The following is a 22376-nucleotide window of genomic DNA, read 5'->3' as shown; positions in this document are numbered from 1 at the left end:
GAAAAGAATGTTCTAAACCCATCGGCTAGAAAAAAAATAGCGTATCCCTATGATTAGGGCTGGGACGGATCAGAAAACCCACGGATCGGATCGCGTGACGGATTTTGAGCCACGGATCACGGATTTTTCGGATCAGCAAAAAGAAAATATATAGGCTATATCAGATTTTTTCTCTCAAAATTAGATTTTCGATTTGAATTTTTAATACTATTATACTTCTCTAACCATTTGTTGCCCTGCACAGCTCAAAAAATATTTTTTTCCTCATGACACAATTTATGCTTTTACTCTGAAGGCAACTTCCTGTTTTAGGTGGCACTGCGCCTAACTTCCTGGCTGTTGCGTGCTAACGTAGTCACTTGACACGGGTAGGCTACAGACCAGACCGGGTGAGTCTGGAAACATAACGTTGATGCTACGTTATGCTACTCGGTGGCCCCACGTGTTGTTTTGTTGTTATGTGTCCAAGGCAACATTGGTGCCTTGGACACTTTTCCGTGCGGACACTCGCCGATGCGGGAAGCAAATGAGACGTAAGCGCTTGTTGTAGGCTACATGCTTTGCAGTATAGCATTCGTTTTCCGTCCCGTTCAAAGACGCACGGGTATTTCACCTCAATGACAATTTCCTTGTCCTTTGTTTCTGTGCGGGGCTGCGGGCGGACGCGGTTCTTCTTGCGTCTTGAAGCCGCTGTGATTGTGTGCGAGCAGCCCCACCTGTCCGAGTCAGTACTCGTTAAACATACCGCACGTGCAGCATGCATCACATAGGTTCCGACTGGTAATTAGTAACATCGTTCCGATTGTAACAGCAATAAAATGTCACATATATGTCACTCACAACAAGTATTAAAACATTTATTTGGTGTATATTTTGCTGTTTGCTGCTGTACATATTTTGTTGCATGTTAAATCGTGGTTGCCCCTGGGGCAACCAAAGACCAAGAAATGGTTGCCCCATGTTTTTTTTGGTTGCCCGGGGCAACCGGGCAGCCGTTAATGTCGAGCCCTGTTATGTAAAGTCATTGCAGAAATGTGTTTTTATTGTAAAACTAAATGTGAAGTAGGGCCAATTTATTGGAGCAGACATCACAGTATAGCACATGACAGTAGAACCGCGTTACGCTGTCACTTATCTAAATCACTTTAAATCTACGAGGCCCAGGATGACATATGTTTCACATAGGGTTGTGTTTGGATTTCGCGATTTTATTTTGTCCAATATTGAAATGTTCTACAATTGCATGTTGTGGTAACATTACACATTATTTCGATCTATTTCGATGTACCTTTCTATCTATTTAGGCTAATTTGGATGCGATTTATTATCGAAATGTATTAGCCCAATGCATGCTGGGAGATTGCACGTGTGGCTGTTGCAGGGAAGCCAGGCAGTGAATGTTTGGCCAGAATGATCTCGTTTTCTCTCGCCTTCACTGCACAGGTAGGATGATGCAACAGCCTCTGAATGTCACGGGTTAAAAACTGTCATGTTAGAAAAAACTGTTGTGTTGTTATACTATGTACGCAGGGCTCGACATTAACGGCTGCCCGGTTGCCCCGGGCAACCAAAAAAAACATGGGGCAACCATTTCTCGGTCTTTGGTTGCCCCAGGGGCAACCACGATTTAACATGCAACAAAATATGTACAGCAGCAAACAGCAAAATATACACCAAATAAATGTTTTAATACTTGTTGTGAGTGACATATATGTGACATTTTATTGCTGTTACAATCGAAACGATGTTACTAATTACCAGTCGGAACCTACGTGATGCATGCTGCACGTGCGGTATGTTTAACGAGTACTGACTGGGACAGGTGGGGCTGCTCGCACACAATCACAGCGGCTGCAAGACGCAAGAAGAACCTCGTCCGCCCGCAGCCCCGCACAGAAACAAAGGACGAGGAAATTGTCATTGAGGTGAAATACCCGTGCGTCTTTGAACGGGACGGAAAACGAATGCTATACTGCAAAGCATGTAGCCTACAACAAGCGCTTAGGTCTCATATGCTTCCCGCATCGGCGAGTGTCCACACGGAAAAGTTAGTTAAATCAGCAGACGCGCCCCTCCACAAGGCTGCTGTGCAGACGGTTTTCGCCTGGCTGTGCACACCCCGAATTGTGTAACTACGTGGACGCGGCTGGGCGGACAAAGTGGAGTTTTCAAGACTCCAGCTCACTTCCGCGAGCAGAAACCCACACACAGTGTATAAACGCTCCACACGTTTCCTCGTCAAGATTCAGTGTCTCTCATTTCCGTGCGACAGCCCAAACTTCAAGCATAATTCCAGCATAACGCTATACTGCAAAGCATGTAGCCTACAACATACACCTCGACCAGGACATCCTTCAAAAACGTTTTACCACCGCGTATATGTGCTGAGAAATGATTTGCATCCCTGGCCTGTCAGCCTCTCATACGGGGTGAGAGAGAGGGGGATTGCAGGGCCGCTTCTGGGCCTTTTGGGGCCCTATGCAACATCAGAGTGGGGGCCCCAAACCACTGTCATCAAAGTATCCCTGAATGAACATGAGGAGGGCAGGCCCGGCGTTAGGGGCGGGCCTGACCGGGCCGGGCCTGACCGGGCAGGGCCTGACCGGGCCGGGCCCCCCCATTTAACAAACTGGCCCCCCCATTCAATTTTTTTTTTTTTTTTTTTTTTGTTGCTAAAAACGTTTTTCTGTTTTAAAGTTTAACATGGAATCTGGCTGTCATTAGGCATTGATTAACTCAATGCTATTGCTAACTGTTACTTTGAACATCCATTTGCAATGATTCTGGCTGGATATTAACTATTGTAAATTTGTCACAATGAATGCAATTTGTGCACAATGTGTAAATACACTTAATATTAATTGTTTAGGCCTAATTATTTGTAAAGTCACAACACATTAGAGATGTGTGTAGTTCTTCACAGATTTAGCCTCTTCATTTTGCTCTCAAATGCACCAGGTTGACGAATTTTACTTTAAAATGTACAAAATCTTCTTCCGGGGGAGAATCCCCCCGGACCCCCCTTGGGTAGCTTGGCCCCCCCAAGCTAGGGGCAGGCCCCCTCTGTAACTTGGGTCTGGAGCCGGGCCTGGAGGAGGGTAGGCTACTTAATTATCAATAACGCTTTTAATTAATAAATTAAGCACAATATGAACAATAACTGTTGAAAAATATATGAAAATGAAAGTTCACAAATATTAGTTAAATCCTTTCAGTGCAAATGCATTATAAAAACAAAAAATAAGATTTGTTTAGAAAACGAAATGACACAAATTTATTATTATTATTATTATCATTATTACTACTACTACACCCGGTGCGCACACTGAATAGGCCTATTATACTATACTATAGATTATTATACTTACTTTTCTGTCACATCGTCATTATTAAGCCGGCTTATGACTGCATAGTATCTTAATTACTCAAAATATAAAGCGACTAAAATTGGGCAACCATATTTTTATTCGGGCAACCAAAAGCTCTTGCCAGGTTGCCCCTCCGGCAACCACTTTTAAAAGTTAACGTCGAGCCCTGGTACGGTTTAACAACTTATTTTTTCTGAGAGAGAACCGGCAAACTTTTTTTCAAGCAGTCGTATTGTGCCTGTCAGACTGATGAGCAAGAGAGAGGGAGTGACACAGAGAGAAAGGGGACAGAGGAGAGGCAGAGGAGCGCTCCGCGCAACCGGCCCACTGAATAGGCCTGGTTTTCAAAAGCGCAAAGCGCTAAATTAAATTAACGCCAGGAGGGAAGATATCATTAGGCCGGTATTTAAGGCTGAAACGCCCATTCTGGCCTATTCTGCCACTGCGCCACACCTATTTCGCGTAAAGCACATTTCGGGGTGTAAAGCCATGTTGCTATCCTCCCGAGGCAGGCGCAAGGCACGTTTTTTTGCGTTTAAGGCCAGTTTCTGCGCCTAAGGCCTGTGGGAAAATAGAGCCCTGTGTGTAAACTACGATATTCAAACTGAGTCAACTCAAACTCATTTCCTCATCTATTCAAGAACAACCAAATCCACAACTGTAGAGTGGGCATGGATTGGAAGGTCTGGGCTCCAGACCTATAGGCTATAAACTCCTTGTCCATGGATAACATTTTGATGTTTACTTATTTTATTTTATTACGGTAGTTTATTTAGCAGGGACATATACAAAAAAACATTAAACCCCATAGGGGAAGAGATGCTTTGTAACAGATTTAGCCATAGGCTACTTTCCATCTGGAGCCCCTGTTCTGTTCCACCTTTTTTCTTTTGGAAAAGTAAATGCATGATAGCTGTGGGATATACTGGAAATAATTGTTTTATATTCATTGTATTTACACAAAAAAGAAAAGCTCTGTCCAGTAACCTGGAACACTTTTATTTTGAGATATTTTTGAGTGAGATCGTCCTACCTCATGCAAATGATAAGAAATGTGACATGAATCTTAATTTTCTATTAAAGCAAAGTTAAAAAAATAATAATAATAACGTCAAAACATAACCCGTCAATTATTGTTCTTAGAAATCGGCAAGTCAGACTATTCAAAAATCGGAAATCGGAACCGGCCAAGAAAATGGCAATCGGTGCAGCTCTATATAAATTTTGTGTAATGCTTACAGCCACCGTTTCACTCGTAATCTTAACATCACGAGTATTTTGATACAAGGTTTGATGCTTTGTTCGTTGAAATACCTTTTTCTCATCCAATGTGCATCAATAAGCTATTTACTTTTGTTTAAGTAATGTTATTTTGAAAGTTTTAACAGGAGGTTTCCCAGCTCATCACGAAAATTGACTGGTGGAGATGCGCTCCCGTTAACGACACGAGACAGATGCACGCTTCTCCACAACGCACCCCTGATAAAACTCATTGAAAACGTAGCACTAGTTTACTGACTACACTGTCGTCGTCCCATAACATTATCCACAAGAAATGTGGAGAAGAATTACTTTATTGCTTCATGTTAGCTGCAGCTAACGTATGGTCACTGGTCAGTTTTCACTTTTTGGCAGAACACCGGACCTTGTAATCCGTGGATTTACGTTAGTGTAACAGTGATCATAAAGCCGAATGGATTATACCGGACATGTAGGCCTATTGGAAATTAACCTTCTTCGCTTGTTTCACAAGTCTGCTCGGACGAAGCGCTAACCAACGCCATCCAACCACCGGAGATCTGAGGTAGGGACAACAGCTGCAGCTAACGTAACCTAATTGTCCCTCTCCTCACACAAAGTGCTACAGGTAGTGCTTTTTCCATGCAAAAATGCAAACGTTGTGTGAACAGCCCCATACACAGCAGATTACCCCTGCTGTCTTGTTTTCATGGAAGTATTATCTCCAGCCACCATTTTCATGGCAAGCTTGGAAATCTCTGGCCATGATGGCATCTGTTAACACACAAGACAGACGCATGCTCCTCCATAACACACGCCTGATAACTCATTCAAACTTCATGGCGATAACACTATTGTCTGCTCAAACAAAGTGCTAACCAGCCAACTAACAGCTGCTAACAGCTGCTAAGCTAACGTCAGATCACCTTATTCAAGGTCCGTCCATTTATCTCTCCTCACAAATTCCAGGCAGTGCCTTCTCCATGCCAAAACGCTAACATTATGTGTTAACAGCCCGACACAGCAGATTACCCCTGCTGTCATTACCAAAATTAACTGCTTAACATAGCCAAACTTTGGTTCCACTTGCGTTTCCACACGGACCCCCCCCCCCCCCCCCCCCCCAGAACTCGTTCATAATAGAAGGAGAGTACTCAAATTTGAGATTACTTAAAATGCCCACCCCTAGTCAGAGCTATGGAATATTAAATCAGACATCTTTGCTCACTACATCTGCCTCTTACCCCCAGGTGTGCATGAACTACAGGTTAAAAACTGTTATTGTAAAGCAGATATTGATCAGTTGTCCTATCGGCTGAAAAAAATCCATATCATGCATCCCTACAAAAAACTAAAGCCACTGTATGACAGGATAAACATTAAAATAAAAGCAATTTCGGAACAGGGTCTCGCAACAGAATCTGATTGGGCTGAGGTTGGAACAAAAACTTAAATCCTCAAACCGCTGCTGCCAAAAGCTAAAAATTCCTCTGGAGAACACAGTGATGGCCGAGTGTTCCACAGTGGAGCGCGTCTCCTGTCTGACAGTGGTGCACTGCAGCACAGTGGGAGTCACTCCAGCTCCATCCAGGGCTGCCGACACTGACAGGATTTGTTTTGAGAAGCCCATCCCAGCACACGGCTGGGTGCAGTGGGCTGTCAGAGACCATGTTCAATTCACAAAAGTCAGGTAATGGAACAGCTGCCCCCCGGCTCTTCACCACCCCATCCAGGCACGTAAAAGTCCTCCCAGGCCACTGGATTAAGTGACACACAGCACATGATAACACCAATGTGGCCCCATCATATCTCAGACTTCCTATATAGACAAGCGCTATATCTGATATTTCAAACATGCCTTCAGCTAAGTTACTGATCTCATTAGTGCATTTCAAGAAGAGGGAGGAAGATATCAATCCATTAATATCAGTATATAGCATGTTGCAGCTGACCAGCTCTGACACATTGTGGCTAACATTTTGTCGCATATTCTGTAAAAGCTCTTTCACTCCCCTCCCTTCTCTCATTCTCCTTGCTCCAGCAAAACACTGAAGGATGCAAACCCAGCCCCTCAAATACCGCAACCCCCTGCTTCTGCGTTATATGCCGCTCTCACTGATTGACTGTGCTACAGCCTTAAAACCCACCTGGACAGGCTGCCAAATCAAAACTGGGGCATGCACCGTGCACGAATGTAAAGGGGATGAAAATGGGAAATAACGCTAGTCCAACTAACGCCATCTGCGCCTTCGACGACTATCTAACCAGAAGAAGCGCATCCGATGTCCCGACGATATTTGATCCCAGCTGCTGTGGCACGTCGTCCAATACATAAGGATGGTCAGTCAGGTGCACGAATGCCATCTCCACCCTGGCTTTGTTAAAGTCAGCTAACTTGCTAATCAACGTGCCAGTCAGAACCATTTGATCACCAATGGAACATATTGGTTAACATCCAGCTAGCAAGCTAATAGTGGTTGGCCACTGTAAAAGAACAAATGCCGCATTTCATCTTGTGGCGATTTAAACCGCGGTCAGTAGGTCTGCGGGTCATGTTAGCAGCAACGCTTCATGCTAACGTTAGTGCGTTAGCTAAGCTAGCGTGCTAACGTTGCTGCTTGATCAATTATGTGCACACACCGGCGCTTGAAATGCAGCAGCTGTCAGCATATGTCGATGGTGAAGAAAATAAAGGCGTGTTTACCGTTAGCAGCTCGCCTTCTCAGCAGGTAGACTCGCACTGCGGCGGCTAATGGCGGCGGCCTGTCCTACCCTCGCCCCTTACTGTCTCCTACATCTCCGTCTCGCATTTTTGCGACGAGGATTTCCCCCCACCAGGTCGAACTGCTCTCTGGTGCAGAGAAACTGGCACCACTGTTGCACCAAGATGGCTACCGGTAGCACGCATGTCACCACCCATTTCTACTGCACTGCGTGAACCACAATGGCGGTTAATATCGACATGGCGATAACGGCATGTGACACTGACACAGAATTTGTAAAAGAAAACGAGCATAATACAAAAACAGGGGTTTTGCACACCAAGAACGTGTAACGCTGCTCGACCAAGCGTAACGTATAGGGTGATAGGTTTTCGTTCGGTTCTCACAACTGAAACAATGCCCTTCACTTACCGGGTCTTCAATTGCGGCCTCTCCCTCTTCTAATCCTGGTTCCTCGTCACCGACACCCGGGTCTTCTAGCTCGGGATGGCCGGGATCTGAGTCTAGTAGGGATTCCTCCGCCAGTCCGTTACCGAACTCCGCCATCGCCCTGTTCCCTCTGTGTTACCGACGCGCCTCGTGGCTGAACCGACGTTGCAGGCCCCTACTCACGCAAGGGGGAAGGGGTAGTGAGTGGGGCGAAAGAAAAAAACGGCGGAAAACGCCGCTTAGGAAAGTTAAAATGTGAAATAAAATGCCAGCTTCCTCCCCAGGTGCTACTCAAACAGCATTCCCCCGCACACAAGGACTACAGTTTCACTCGCCGTCCCGGGTTAATGGTCCTGGTTTACGGCGGAGGACCTAGTTTATTTACTTGAATTTGTGTATAAAAGGCGAGAACGGCGTCCCTTCAGTTCAGAAATGGAAGCCAGGGGCGGAGTCATGTATCACTGCGGGCGTAAACTCCCGATCCTATTTGTCAGTGGAAGATTCTAGACAACCCCCATTTGTGTCTCCTGGGTTCCCATTGGACAATGGCGCATGACATTCGGGTTCCAGACTCGCATATGTGCCTTCAATTCGATTACACTTCTGCCAATCACTTATGTTAGTCGCTAACCCATTTGTTCAGCAAATTAATTCAAGCACATTACAGACGTCATATAAATTGTCTTGCCCAATGCCCAGTGCGACCTTGGTGAACTTTATTTGAAAACAGAAAAGCATTGTATGGCCAGGTCGAGAATAGAAACCTCAAGTGAGACCAAGAATAATGAACAAATATTGTAATGACATCTTAATTACACAAATAAGCTTTGTTGTTCAACTGATTTTATTTCTTTTTCTGTATATCAAAGAAAGCATAATGGAGACCAAACACAAAAAGGCAGGTACAAGTGAGGAGGAAAAAATTAAGCTTAATCAAAATTCTAACAATTCAACACTGCCACCTGTTCAATATTCATAGCAATACCATACTCTTTTTGAGCAGAGGTGGCATCAAAAACCATTATGGATCAATAATAATCAAAACAGTGATGAGTAGTAATGATAATAGGATAAGTAGTAGTACAGTTACAACAATAGTGATAATCAAAGTGACAATGAAACGTAAGAGAATAAAAAGCAGATCTCCATAAAAACCTATCTAATTTAGACAGTGCAACACCGTGTCTGTGTGTGTGTGTATAATCCCAGTCTTGACGCTCAAGCACTCTAGTCCTTGCTTTACACACAAGATACAGCTTCTAACTGCAATAAAAATTATTACTTATGAAAGGACGTTTTTGTTACCATCCTTAGCTTTTAAAACCACATCAAGTGACTCTTCCGTTGTGTTAATCTGAAACGCCTGTAGCTTGTGCAAAAATTGTGGACTGGTGCAAGTGTCAAGCCATGGGACGTCCTTTACAGTTTGCATTTAGGAACACCTCTCCCGCTCTCTGTCGACCTCAAGATTGCTTTTTGGTTTTTTGAATGACAGAAAGCAAAGGGAGGATTACTTTGGAATATCATTTTTTTCTTAATATATTTCTTTACAAAAGTTCATGTTTTAGTTTTGCATTTTGTTAAAACTATTGATAGTAGCATTAATAACAATAATATACAACTTAACTTGAAGGAAAACATCTTTAGTATGTCATGTGTCCTTCAAAACAGCACCATCTTATTAGCTCTCAGTCTACACATTTTATGCTTCCCAATCTGCTTCCTCGACTTGAGTGCCCAATAGTCCCATAAGGCTACTGGAAAAAACCCATCTCTCCCATGTCTTGGTTTCCAGACATGGTTGGATCTAATTTCCCAGTACGTACATTACCAGAATTAGCAACTATGTTTCAAAACTTAAAAAAGAAAAAGTGGGGGAAACGGACCATTTCAAGCCCTGTTCTCGTAATATCTCCAGATGTTTGGCTTTGACCAAAGAAAGTTATGCCAGTTTATATTACTTTCTTGTATCAACTCATTTGTATAGACATTAAAATCAATAAAAATGAGTACTTAATTTTCTGCTTCACACAGTATTCACAACAAAGAAAAGAGTAAATTAACAAAAACAGTCGGGACTTGGATGACCCCCTTGCCAGACGTGGGTAAAATTAAATGAATTTGCTAACATTACATGAGGAACACTTGGGCTTGAATTTATCTACCTGGTGGTGTTCCCTCCTTTTAAGGCTGTCATGTTTCTGGCACACCTCCAGTAGTAGAAAACATTTATTTTCCAGACAGATTTGAAGAGTCGCATTCCAAAGTGAGATATAATTTCGGGGAAGAGAGAATCTTTCTCTTTCAAAGAGACTGGGTGCACAACAATAAGTACAAAAGTTGGTAACTTAAGTCCTTGGCTTACAGAATGATGCTTTTATACACAGGATTCTCTATATTCTAAAAATTGAATTATTAAGTCCAGCTAATGTTTTTCCTCCCCACAAAATGGGTATATAGCAATTTGGAACAGAATCTTTCTTCAGTTACACCCAGGTCTGCTTCTTGCACAACAGTATGGTCACACCTAAAGCATGTTTTATTAGACTAGCAAAAATCACCAATTTAATTAATGTGATTTAAAGCATCCAACATGCATTAATGTATCTTTTTATAAAAAGACACTGCATTAGAATGCTTTAAAAAAAAAACATTTCATACAATGTAAAATCGTATCAATCGCGTCAAAGTGCGGTATGCCAAGAGTCTACCTTCCTCATCCTCTCATTTTGCCCTGTCTATTTGGATTGTCATGAAAACGGTGAACATACAGTATATGTAGATGGGTAAACTGTCCCCTATTCTTGCTAAAGTACCTCTAATATCCCAAGTGAGTAGACACACAATGCTCTTTCAGACCACAAACCTGTAGCAAATAAAAACATGATAATAGCGGTTTTGCCTCTCCCACTGGTTCAATCCATTCTTATTAAATCCAAGCCATCTTTGCCCTAGAAGTGAAGGTAGGGATAATAAACAATTCCAAAGGAGCAAACTGGGAGATATTGATGTGAATATTTAATGTTATTGTCCCAAAAAGTGTTTGCCGGCCCAAAGTCAAACGGCCACAAACGCTCAATCAGTCTTCGGGGTAGTAGGATAGTACAAGCATGGCAAGTGGACTGACTTTACAAATTATAGGAGGATCATGTAAGTAAGGGAATATATAACCACAGGCCTAGGACCAAAAATGTTTGGGGGAGGGGTGTGGGGGGTCTTGGGACATGTTTAGCACTCATCAGATAGCTGCTGATGAAGTGTGAAGCAGTGCGGCAATAGTCTGTTGTATCAGATTCCAGGTGAACTCTATAGATTAAATGTGTAACGGGTTTCCAGTCAGTGAGGGTTGAGCAAAGGAATAGAGGGTGTGGGAAGAGCCAATGTCAAAAACTAACCAACATTAGCTTTTGAGTATTAGTGCTCAAATTTGTGTTTATTAAAATCTGAGGAGCCCAAATGGGTCCAGGAAAAGTCAGTTTTCAGATCAATCCTCTTACAAGTCTTTAGCTGTTGCTGGTGGTCATGGGTGGAGGAGACTCAACAGCCATCTCCCCCCCAGAACTGCCACCAGAACTTGTGACCGGAGCTGAGAGAGAGACCTGCGAGCCCACCACAACACTGACAGATCCACTACTACCGGTTCCGTTCTTGTTGACGAGTGTTGCTGGTTGGCCAAAGTTAGTGGTTCTCAGGGTTGCCAGGTGACGTGTGGAGAAGACGTGGGTTCTGGCCGCAGCCCGGGATTCAAAGGAGATGTTGCAGGCCTCGCAGCGGCCCGTCAGGGTCTCCTTTGGCACCGGCTGGCCCGCGACGGGGGGAGCCGCGGGCTCGATCACCGTCAGCTGGACAGGTTTGGGCAGGATGGGACGATTGGCTCTCAGAGCATTGTACTGCAGGTAGCTTGCCGAGCTCATGTCCATCTTCCCACCCGACACAGGAGACTGGGAATGGGGGAGAGAAGGTTTAATGTCAGTTGTTTTAAAGTTGAATTTTCTTGTAGGTTTACATTGGGCCAGACAAAATGTAGAAAACAAATATATACAAAGTTTATTTGTATAGTCCTTAACCACTCTTACAATCTCAAATGTTTTCGTAACATCCACATTATGAAAACAATTAATAAATTATTATCCATTATTGAATCGTAATTTGAGTTGGTTCAATCTAATTAAGACTATAAAATGTAAGAACAAGTTCCCTAAAGCTATGGAGTACTTCAAGCCAGCCAATATCAGTACTCTGAATAATCAATAAATACTTTATCAGTGCTTAACAGTAAAATATTAAGGCCTTGTAGATCCCCCGGTAGCTAAATTAATAAATATAAGGTTGTGTTCAGATACATTTTATTCTTGGAGGAAAAAGATTTGGACGACGTTCTTGCTGTACATTGTGATTTTGTACACTAATTTAGTATTGAGTGTAGGTCGTCTTGTCAGCTTACCATTTTCTCTTGCTGCAGTCTCCAGCGTTTCTCCTTGGCCCTGGTGTTTTGGAACCAGATCTGCACCACCTTGAGGGGCAGGCTGAGCTCTGAGCCGATGGCCTCGCACTCCATGGCGTTGGGGTGGGCACAGGTCTCGTAACAGGACTGCAGGATGGACAGCTGCAGGCAGGACAGGTGTGTGCGTGGCCTCCGGCTAGACGAGTGGGGCAGGAAGCTGCTCTCTGTCGGGCTTGATTTAGCCACAGCCGGGGTGGTTGGGCTGGCCACTTTGGCAGAGCTGGGGGTGTTCGGGCTAACTGGCGCAATGCTGGGGGTGGGAGGAGGGGGGATGGGACGAGGTGGTGTGTGCGTGGGAAGAGCCAGCTGTTCTCTCGATAGCGTGTTGATCTTAAAGGGGCCTTTAGGGGTCCAGTAGTTAAGCCCGTTTTGTTTTTGTGGCACCGCTGTCATGGCAGGAGGCTTGTTGTTGATGGGCGTTGTGGGCAGTTTGGGCACCATGCGATTAATGGCTCCTGGTCTGTGCCCCGGTCCCATCTCATTTTCATTGTCTCTCTCATCGTCATCAGTCTTGTCTTCGTCACTCTCCTCGTCAAACTTTCGCTTCTGGGCTGGGCGTGGGGCAATGGGGATAGGGTCCTTGGGTGGTGTTAAAAGAATGGGGGTGGTGACTTTGGGTGCAACTTTGACCATAGTGACGTTGCTGGTGGTTGCTAGTTTGGCCTTTGGCACTGCAGAAGCACTGCTGCTCACAGGAGACACTACAGTGGAAGAAACAATCTCCTTGGGCTTGATAGGAACTAGGTTTGGTTTTTTAACCAAGATTGGTTTGCCCAACTCCTTCACACCGTCTGTCTTCATGAGGGTTCGGACAATCGGGGCAGTTGTAATGCACCCAGTATCATTTGCAACAGACTTGTTTGAGAATATGGGTTTAGAGAGAGGCCAGGTGAATTTGATGAGAGGTTTTCCAACCGCCGCCAACGTCCCATCACTGATGAATCGGACTTCACCCTTCCGTTCCCTTGCCCTCATGTTCTGAAACCAAATCTGGACAACCTTCTTTGGAAGATGGACCCATTCAGCAATCTGTTCAAACTCATGTTTCCCAGGATTTGCGTCTTTGAAATAGCAGCCATAAAGTATGTCAAGTTGCTCGGCTTGGATGATGGTCCTTGAACGCCGCATGTCCCGATACCGTTTGCCTTTGTTCTTCCTCTGCTGCTCCCTCTCCTTCTCTCTCTCTTTTTCCCGCTCCCTCTCCAATACTGTGGCGTTCATCTTCTCTGCCGCCCTCATGTAAATACTAGACTTTGCCATGTTATTGCAGTTGACTAGACTTGTGCTGCTGTTGGGAGGCATGGATTCAGGCTTAACCTGGACGACTACCAGACCTTTGGATGTGGGCCTCAGGCCGAGCCCGTCCAGCAACCGTCCCTTCTGTGCTTTATCAGCCAGAGATAATGATGAGGAAGAAACATATTTTGAATTGCTGTTTTTCCCCATGCTGAGATCCAGCGCCGACTCACAGTCACCGCCGTTGGATAGGTAGTGAGTTTGACTGTGGGAGGAGAGAGACTGTGACAGAAGAGATTCAGAGAAGCGTGTGATATTCGGTGGGTTGGAAAAGATGGGTATTTTACTCCCATCAACCACCGAAGTAGGAAGAGAGAGGACATAGGGGCTGAGGAACTGAGTAGAAAAGGGAGCAAGGGACAAAGACAGAGGGAGGGAGTGGAAGATGCCACTTGGAAGCTCCATGGAGTGGGTGTGAGTGTTCGGAGGATCCCCTTGTGCCTCCAACTCTAAATCCACATCCGGGTCCTGTCTCTCCTTCTTGACTTCCACCTCGTCACGATCAAACTCAACCTTTCTTTTTTTCCTCTTGGCCCGCTGACCTGCTCCACCCTCCTCCTCTTCGTACTCATCTTCTGCGTCAGAGAGGAACACAGTGGTTGAGCGAAGCACCTTTCCTCCACCCAAGCCCTTATCACCAAGCGCCTCCCGCGGTGCTTCCTCTTTCACGGGGCTGTCGGGCCCCTCCCTCATGGACCCATTCTGACTTTCCTCATCAGACATGACAACAGAGGTGTAGACTTCATTTTCAGAGTCGGAAGTCAGACAGGAGTCTCCCAGGCCCCCCCTTGCCAGTTCTTTCTGTCTTCGTTTCCCTCTTGGACTAGACAAATCCATCGCCTGACTACCCGAAGCTTCGACATCATCCTCTGCTATTACCAGTGAGCTTTCCTCCTCGTCAAAGTCATAATCAGAACCTTGGACATGCCTCGTCAGTCCTGCCAAGGCACGCATGTGCTCTAGCCCTGCGGCCCTCTGCCTTCCTTTGGCATGACGGGCTTGGCTCAGCCACCTGCGTACCTCATCCTCGGAGAGCCCTACCTCTCTGCCCAGTGCCTCACAGTCCTCATGGGGAGGACTTGCAGCATCAGCCTCACTACGTGACTCAAGGAACGCCCAGAGAACCTCCGACTGGAACTCTGACAGTAGCGGAAGGTCTGGACAAATAATGCGTCCCATCATATTACAATAGGGGCGAGTTTGGTCGGGGCAAATTAAGGCATTTGTATAGGAGCTGTTTTTTGGGGTGCCGAGAGAGCCGCAAGGGCTTGTGCCTGTTTGTGACTTCTGAGGAGTAGAATCAGGGCTAAGTGTAAGGTTTAAATTTACCGGACTGAGGCTCGAGTTGCTGGGCACAGATGCAGAAGGCGAGAGGTTGTTATTGCGGAAGCTTTTCTCTGTGACCATCGGGGAGAGATTTAAGCTAGCTGCTTTATCACCTTCCAGGTCCAACTGATCAATCGAGCTGTCTCCATCTGTTGTGCTATTTCTATGTGCCTTGTCTTCATCCTTATCAACCTTCGTTTTGCTTTCCGTTTTAAGACCCTGTTTTAAGTCTTTACTGTCTTCTTCCTTGTCTCCCTCTCTTTTAATGCTTTCCATAGACCAACTGTCTCTGTCCTTGATCTGGACTGAGCCCTTCTCTTCAAGTGTCTCATTGCCCGCCTGCCTCACTTGTTCTCCCTCACACTTAATACCCTGTTTTTGCTCTTCCCGACAGGGTTGTGCGTTTGTCTGGATTCCCGCAAGCTGTAAGCTGCTGAGTCTTTGGGCTAGGAGGGCTTGCTGGGCTGCAGTGAGACCTAGTGGCACACACTGGGTCAGGAGCTGGCCTTGCTGGTTCTCTGGGTGCTGTTGGGTTTGAGGCCCATTCAGGATCAAGGGCATGAGCATCTGAGGCTGAGGCACAAGCTGAGGCACGGCCGCACTGGAAGCCGCGCTGGCTGCAAACAGGGAGGGGAGGAGCGAGTGCGAGACGGAACTGGGGCTAGATGTGAGGAGGGTGAGAAAAGCAGAGACTGCCTGAGCGGAGGCCACAGGGGAGGAGAGGAGGGAGGCAGCTGCTGCCGAAGTTTGGATGTGCTCCCCATCTTTTGCAGTCACCATCAAGGTCCCAGGAGCAGCGCAGTTGGTAGTGGTGACTAAGTGGGTGGCTCCACAGCCAGGGGTGCTCACTACTGTGTTTGGAACACTGCTGCTGCTACCTCCCAAACTACCAGTGACCATTGCACTGTTGGCAGCATTTCCAGCATTTCTGCTGCGGGTCTGGTGTAAGACAGATTTCATATGGCTCTCAAGGGTGATGGCATGATTGTAAGAGACTCGACACACAGCACACTGATAGGGTTTGTTTGATACATATGGCCGAGACAGGACAGGAACAAGGGGAGTTTGGGGCTCATGTTCCCCACCCCTTTTTGCTGAGCCTGTTGTCATCCTCTGAATGTGGGACGTGGAGGTGTAATGAACGCTCAAAGCCGTCTTGGTGGGAAAGGTTTCCAGGCAGGCATTGCATCTGAATAACCGGGTATTATTTTCAGCTGCCCCACCATTTTTACCTGTTGACTTTTCATTACTGTCTGGCATTTCTGTATTTTGCCGTTTTGCTCCCGTGGGTTGCTCCCGTTCTGAATGTAGCTGAGCTTTATATCCCTCCTGGTCCATCGTCTTCTCTAAATCCATCACTTTGTCTCCAGGCAGCTGGGCAACGTATGAACTCTCCTTGGATTGGCAGGGTTCTGAACTGGAGTCTTCACCATACTTCAGTTGTTGTACAGAGGCAGGATCTGATAGAATGAAAAAAAAAATATATATATACATATATTTATTAAGTTCAACTATTATGTTCTAGTAAATGGGGCACCCGCTTGAACTGAAACAGCACGTTTGCATATACGTAATTTGTACTCATGCATGCCAGCCTATTTATTCTAAGTATCTGCACTCACCCAACCCACATCACAGGCAATGTTCCTCTCCAATTTCTATGATTCATCTTCAAAACTTCCCTGGGAAGTTCATATTTTGCCTTCAAAACAACCAATTTTGCCTTTAATGAATTTGATCTCCCCCTCCGCACACACACAATTTAATTGCTGCAATGTTTAAAAAAAAATCACTTTGCTTGTGTTTGTGAAAAACAAATGTTTCATATTTCATACATTTTGCATGGCCTTTTTTGACCCAATTCCCCATGAAATTTGAGTCAACAATTTATGTATCAAGATAGCAATTACACATATGAAGAGTGTTTATTACCAGAACAAATAAAAAGAACGTTACACTTCTGTCCAGTAGAACCCGTCACACTCACCTGAGGCTTCCTGAGCACCTTTGTCCTCTTCCCCACTGGCACACTGTTTTGGAGCAGCCTGTTAAAGAAAGAAGAACCAAAAACTCAACACATTTAGTCAGCAAAAGTCACAAGGCAAAATGTAATGTGCAACTCCTCCTTTCACATGAGGTGAATGCCATCTAGCACTAGGACATCATGGTGCCAAACTGGGTGTGGCTCATTAATGTGTAGTTATATTACACATACTGTAGCAAGCCCGACTAACCTCTAAGTTGCCACTTAGGCAGGAATAAAGTTGTGTGCCATCATTTTATCAACCTGTAAAATTCCATCCATAAACACATGAACTTCATGTAATAAATTGTTGCAGACCTATGAACTCCAAATATATTAACAAATAACAAATAAGTTCTATAGAAATCTAGTAAGCAAATAAGCGTACTTAACTCACAACGCACAGAAATAGCTGTTTCATCCAAACACTGCATCTAGATTACTTTAGTATCTGTACCATTGGCCAAAGTGGATTTGCAAAACACATGCAAACACAGTCAAAGAAACCATGCACCATCTAATTTGCAGTCAAAACTACTCTAAATACATCAACAGGTAATGCATCAGTACATAACAGTTTTCCTCTTCATTCACATTGGGTTAACACAATCAATTTAGATGATTGAAGTAGGTTTGAGTTGTTGTCACTGGCAGTCTATGGTAACTTCTCCACCCATCCCATTCAAGGAGTATTCATTTATGATGCCCTGCTTTGGATAAAAACATCCAAAGTAGGTCATGTTTATCACATAATTTATGTTTGGATAAATATTGTACCGTTATTGGAAACAAGCGAGAGCTGGAATAAGACACTGAACAGCTGAGCACAGAAGAGATAAAAAAAAATTACATTTGGATTTACATAAACATAGGTTTGTTTTGTTTTGCATAAGACTGCCCAGTGAAGGCCTTGATGTGAATCTATTATCTAGGGGTGCACTGATTGCAATTTTGTTGGCCGGTTCCGATTTCGGATTTTTGAATAGTCCGACTTGCCGATACCGATTTTTGCCGATTCTCTTTCTAAGAACAATAATTGACAGCTTACACACATTTTTTTTTAACTTTGTTTGAAAATTAAGATTCATATAACAATTCTTGTCATTTGCATGAAGTAGGACCATCTCACTCAAACACATCTCAAATTAAGTGTTCCAGGTTACTGGACAGAGCTTCTTTGTGCAAATACAATGAATACAAAATTTAATAAAATCCAATAGCCTATATCCCACAGCTATCATGCATTTACTTTTCCAAAAGAAAACGGGTGCAACAGAACATCAAAATGTGATCCATGGACAAGGAGTTTATAGCCTGGCTCCAGACCAGTCCTCTTGAGTAGAAGGGGAAATTAGTTTATGAGTTACAGTAACGATCTTCAGTCTGAATATCAGGCGGAGTTTACACACAGTCCGAAAATTCGTATGCGTTTTTTTTTAAATTGCCATCCGAAAAAAGATTGTCACGCACAGAAAACCTTGCACACTTGAGTCCGATGCATTTTTATTATTATGTCTGTCATTCTATTTGCAATACGAAACAAATAGTCTCTCCTGTATCCACGTTACAACATGACTGACAGGCTGAGGCAGCAGTGCTGATGTGGAATGGGAGAAGGCAGGTCGGGGAATGGTTATCATACTGGACACAATGCTCACGTTCACCTCGCCAAGCCGGCTGTGCACGGTGGCGGGTTGCTGCAGCTCCGCTTCCCGGGGAGAGAGAGAGCAGAGAGAGAGGGGCCAGTGAGATGAAGCGAGCCGCTCAGACTGGACTCCAGAGCGGGACTGGGCCGCACCTCTGTCTCCACGGCTTATTTTCAACTTGCATGTGTGACAAACTGCGAGCTTTGTCTTCTTCACTGAAGGTGAAGAAATTCCACAAAGAGGAAGGTATGCTGGCGTGTGTGGTGTGGTGGCTGCCTGTCTCTGTGCTTTGAGGTGCATGCACATCACATGAAAAAGGGGGGGAGCCAACCGGCACACAGAATCGGCGATGTAGGCTGACCGGCGCAGGTCACCGGTCACGGCCGATCAGCTGAAAATCGATCGGTCACGTGCCGATCGATCGATGCATCTCTACTATTATCGTATTATCGTACCTTAAAATATAACATTTTGTGTGCATTCTATGTGTGTCTGGGGGGGGGGGGGCAGATTTGGACAGATTTATTCCTCAGAGAACAATCAGGGAAGGAAAAATAATAATAATATTGAAATATATTTTGGCCAGATTGCCTACAGTGCCCAGCTATACTTACAATGTCCAGCAGTTTGTCGACACAGGATGGAAGTACGTTGTGTTGTTCAGTGAGATGTCGAGACAGGGAGGATCTGTCTGCTTGCCCTTGTTGGCACAGGGGGCACAGCCACTCTGCCACCCTGTTGCTGTCACTGCACACAGTCTCTCCAGACTCCTCCTAACATTAACAAGTACAAATGGCTGTTAGAGAGCCCTACCTTACTGAGAATATTTGTGGGACAGGTACAATTTATCAGTGTAGAAAGACAGGAAAGATGGGAGAAAAGGACGGCAAAGGATTGCATTCAACAAAGGTCAAGAGCCAAGCTGGAAACCTCAAAGATAAAATACTGTAAGATACTGTACACATCTCAGCCAGGTGACCAGCACACCTCACGCTTTTCCATGTTTAACAATGTGGGCCCACAAAGAGAAGCCAGGTACCATAGCCACTTCAATAGGGATGTTTATCCTTTCTAGCACAGAAAATCTGATCCTAGATCGGTACTCATTAAGCCTTTGAAAATTCTTTTCAACCATAACCACATTTTATAGGGAGTTTCCCCAATGTTTTGTCTGTAGCGATGGATCAAATTACACCATATTGTAGTTATTTCAATGACACTCGTGTACAGTAATTTTAAGAAGTATTCAGCTTATGCTCCAAATAGGTTCTACATAATAAGAGTTTAAATTTTTTGTTATCTCATGCCAACCTTTCTATTCAAACAAACTTTCAACAAACTGATCTGATATTACGCGAGTAAATGCAATGTCCTGAATGCTGAATATAACCTACTAGATTAACACTCGAAACAATCAAATAATGTCTGACTGTAACCACAACGGGAATACTGTCTCTACGTGTAGTAATTATGTCAAAGTGGCTCCCTGATAATTGCCCCGGACAAGCAAACTGTGGCCATTATATAAAAGATTATCTGAGGTCACCATGCTGCATTAGCACGACATCAACTATCAAATTACAGTTCCCTCCATGCAGTTTCCCAATCAAAATCACACCGACTACTAGCAAGGATTGCATCACATAGCTAAGTTAATTGTACCATAAGTATTTGTGCTGTATTTGTGCAAAGCTCTTCATGAAACCTGGATTACTCGTCGCGAAAATATGCCCATGATGATGAATACCAATACAGCTCACTTCCTCGTCATGCCAATTAGCAAGCTAGCAGGGTATCTGAGCAGATATTTCGACTAACGTTGGAGTCTACATCTGCATTGGATGTCATGTACAAAAGCTCCTCATCGCGAAATTCATAGTTAACAGACACGATATAACTACATTGGTGTGTCTTTGCCATGTAGTTGGCTAATTAATGAGCAGTCTAATTAGCTATGCCGACGAGTGATGAATCAATTAGCTAGCGAGCTAGGTTGTGAAGCCCCCTTACCGTCGCATTACAGTGGTGTGTCTGGAAATGCTGGTTAGCTGTTAATTTACTGAAAATAATCCTGCATGATAGCCAGACAGCTCTCTAAAACTGCAAAAGACATGGCAGACGTCAGCAATGTTGTTGTTGGCTTTTTGCTAAAGCTGGATGGCCATTAAATTAATACACAAAAGGGTGAGCTAACGTTAATAACAGTCGTGGCACTTCGCTAGCTAGCCTGTTAGCAAGCAGAGATAATTAACATCGCTCCCCCAACAGTCTCCACTCCCCGAAAACTCTGCCTGCTCCAGGTGTATCTGCAGCTTCAATACACCGACTGAGTTCCCCCCCGATAGAAAATATACTCACTAGGCTTTAGTACGCTCATCAAAAACCTCGGCCTCGAGTTATTTCCTTACCCCTCTGATTGTGGGCTGCCAATCGGGCATCTAGTGTTACACCGCCCGCCGCCTGCTGCTCAACAGCGCAAATTGAGGCCTAGCCCGGACTAAAGCCATTTAATTAATGAATGTGGGCTCCGTTTACAGATGTGTTAAAAAACACTCGCACCCCTCCTCCCTTTCCGTGCGACGGACCCCCTTTTGACGCGTTTTAGTGCTCAAATACATATCTTAAACACTTGCGGTGCAACACATGGCCATATAAACTATCATTTTGAACAGCTTCACGCCATAATTGGCGAAAGAATTAAACGCTAAGCTACTTGAAACGGACTACGTGCATGGCGGTCGGCGATGGGGGTGGTGTGGAGAGAAGAGGCGAAAAGGAGACCGAGGCAGGAAAAAGTTTGGGATTTAATGTTGGATTTCTATAAAGGATCGGATTAGTATGAGGCATAATCCGTCGTTTGCTCGATCCTATATCAATCGCAGGCCACTCTCCCTGCTCACATCGGCATAATTAAGCGATCGCGAATGACGTTTAATTAAGTTGGGAGCAATTAGCTAATGCGTTTACCTGCATGGTCGCCGCTCCAGCACACAGCACGCTTCCTCTGTGGCTCCTCAGAAGTGAAAAGTTTTCTTGCTGCCTGCCCTCCCTCTCTCCTGTTCTCCCCCTCCCTTCATTCGCCCTATCCCTCTCTCCTTCCCCTCTTCCCTCTAGTAAACACACCACAGCTCCCCCCAAGGCTGATTGGTGACATTCAGAAGGGACAGACACGGCTATCAAATCCCTTATGTAACCAACAAATATATTAGTGATTATTTATGCGTTTTTTAACACCGCTTACTTATTGGGAAATGGGCAAGACAACATAATATATATATATATATATATATATATATATATATATATATATATATATACACACACACACACACACACACACACACACACACACACACACACACACACACACACACACACACACACACACACACACATATACATACACATATATAGCCTATATATTAAAAGACGATTTGCAAAAAAGTATGCGGATATTTGCATTGCGGCAATCCATTTCAATGTAAAACACTTCCTCAATTTCCTCAAAAGGTAGGTGAATACAATTTACGACCCATGCTGCCAACCTGCCAACTTGATGATCTCTGAAGATCTCACAGTGGGTCAATTAAGACCAACCAATCGATATCTGGCCAAAAATGCTTTAGTAAACATTATCCATATGAGTCATGTGATATCATATTTGATATTTGATTATAGGTGTGGTGCACATCAACACTGTAGCGTGTGGAATAAATATTTATGCAGCAGAGAGGATAAACTGCACCGTCTGTGTGCCCCTGCGTTACTGGGACAGGAAATGATGCGCGTGAATACCCTCCATAGGTGTCTCTAATTGCGCCT

The 22376-nt window shown here is 44.5% G+C and overlaps 2 protein-coding genes across 4 annotated transcripts in view; both read right to left on the bottom strand.

The window, feature by feature from the left end:
- The window catches only part of pabpn1 (poly(A) binding protein, nuclear 1), a 43180-nt gene extending 34997 nt beyond the window's left edge, over positions 1–8183 (bottom strand). For 2 of the 3 annotated variants that reach the window (XM_083657587.1, XM_083657588.1), the window contains exon 1: positions 7742–8183. In XM_083657587.1, the coding sequence (XP_083513713.1) occupies positions 7742–7876 (135 nt within the window). In that variant the 5' untranslated portion in view covers positions 7877–8183. Of the gene's footprint in view, positions 1–7311; positions 7437–7741 lie in introns of those variants that run through there. The other variant, XM_083657589.1, reaches the window with a different exon arrangement.
- Positions 8184–8597: 414 nt separating this feature from the next.
- Positions 8598–21604, bottom strand: zfhx2 (zinc finger homeobox 2). Its single transcript, XM_083659880.1, has 5 exons — positions 21522–21604; positions 19169–19327; positions 16873–16930; positions 12204–16345; positions 8598–11700 (listed from the first exon to the last, which is right to left on the bottom strand). Exons 1-5 carry the CDS (start codon positions 21525–21527, stop codon positions 11263–11265), a joined length of 4803 nt encoding a protein of 1600 aa, XP_083516006.1. The 5' UTR covers positions 21528–21604; the 3' UTR covers positions 8598–11262.
- Positions 21605–22376: the final 772 nt, after the last annotated feature.

This window comes from Poromitra crassiceps (assembly GCF_964638095.1).
Source record: "Poromitra crassiceps genome assembly, chromosome: 2".
NCBI lineage: Eukaryota > Metazoa > Chordata > Actinopteri > Beryciformes > Melamphaidae > Poromitra > Poromitra crassiceps.
The sequence above is the reverse complement of the archived record's forward strand: the minus strand, read 5'-3'. Positions and strand labels throughout refer to the sequence as shown.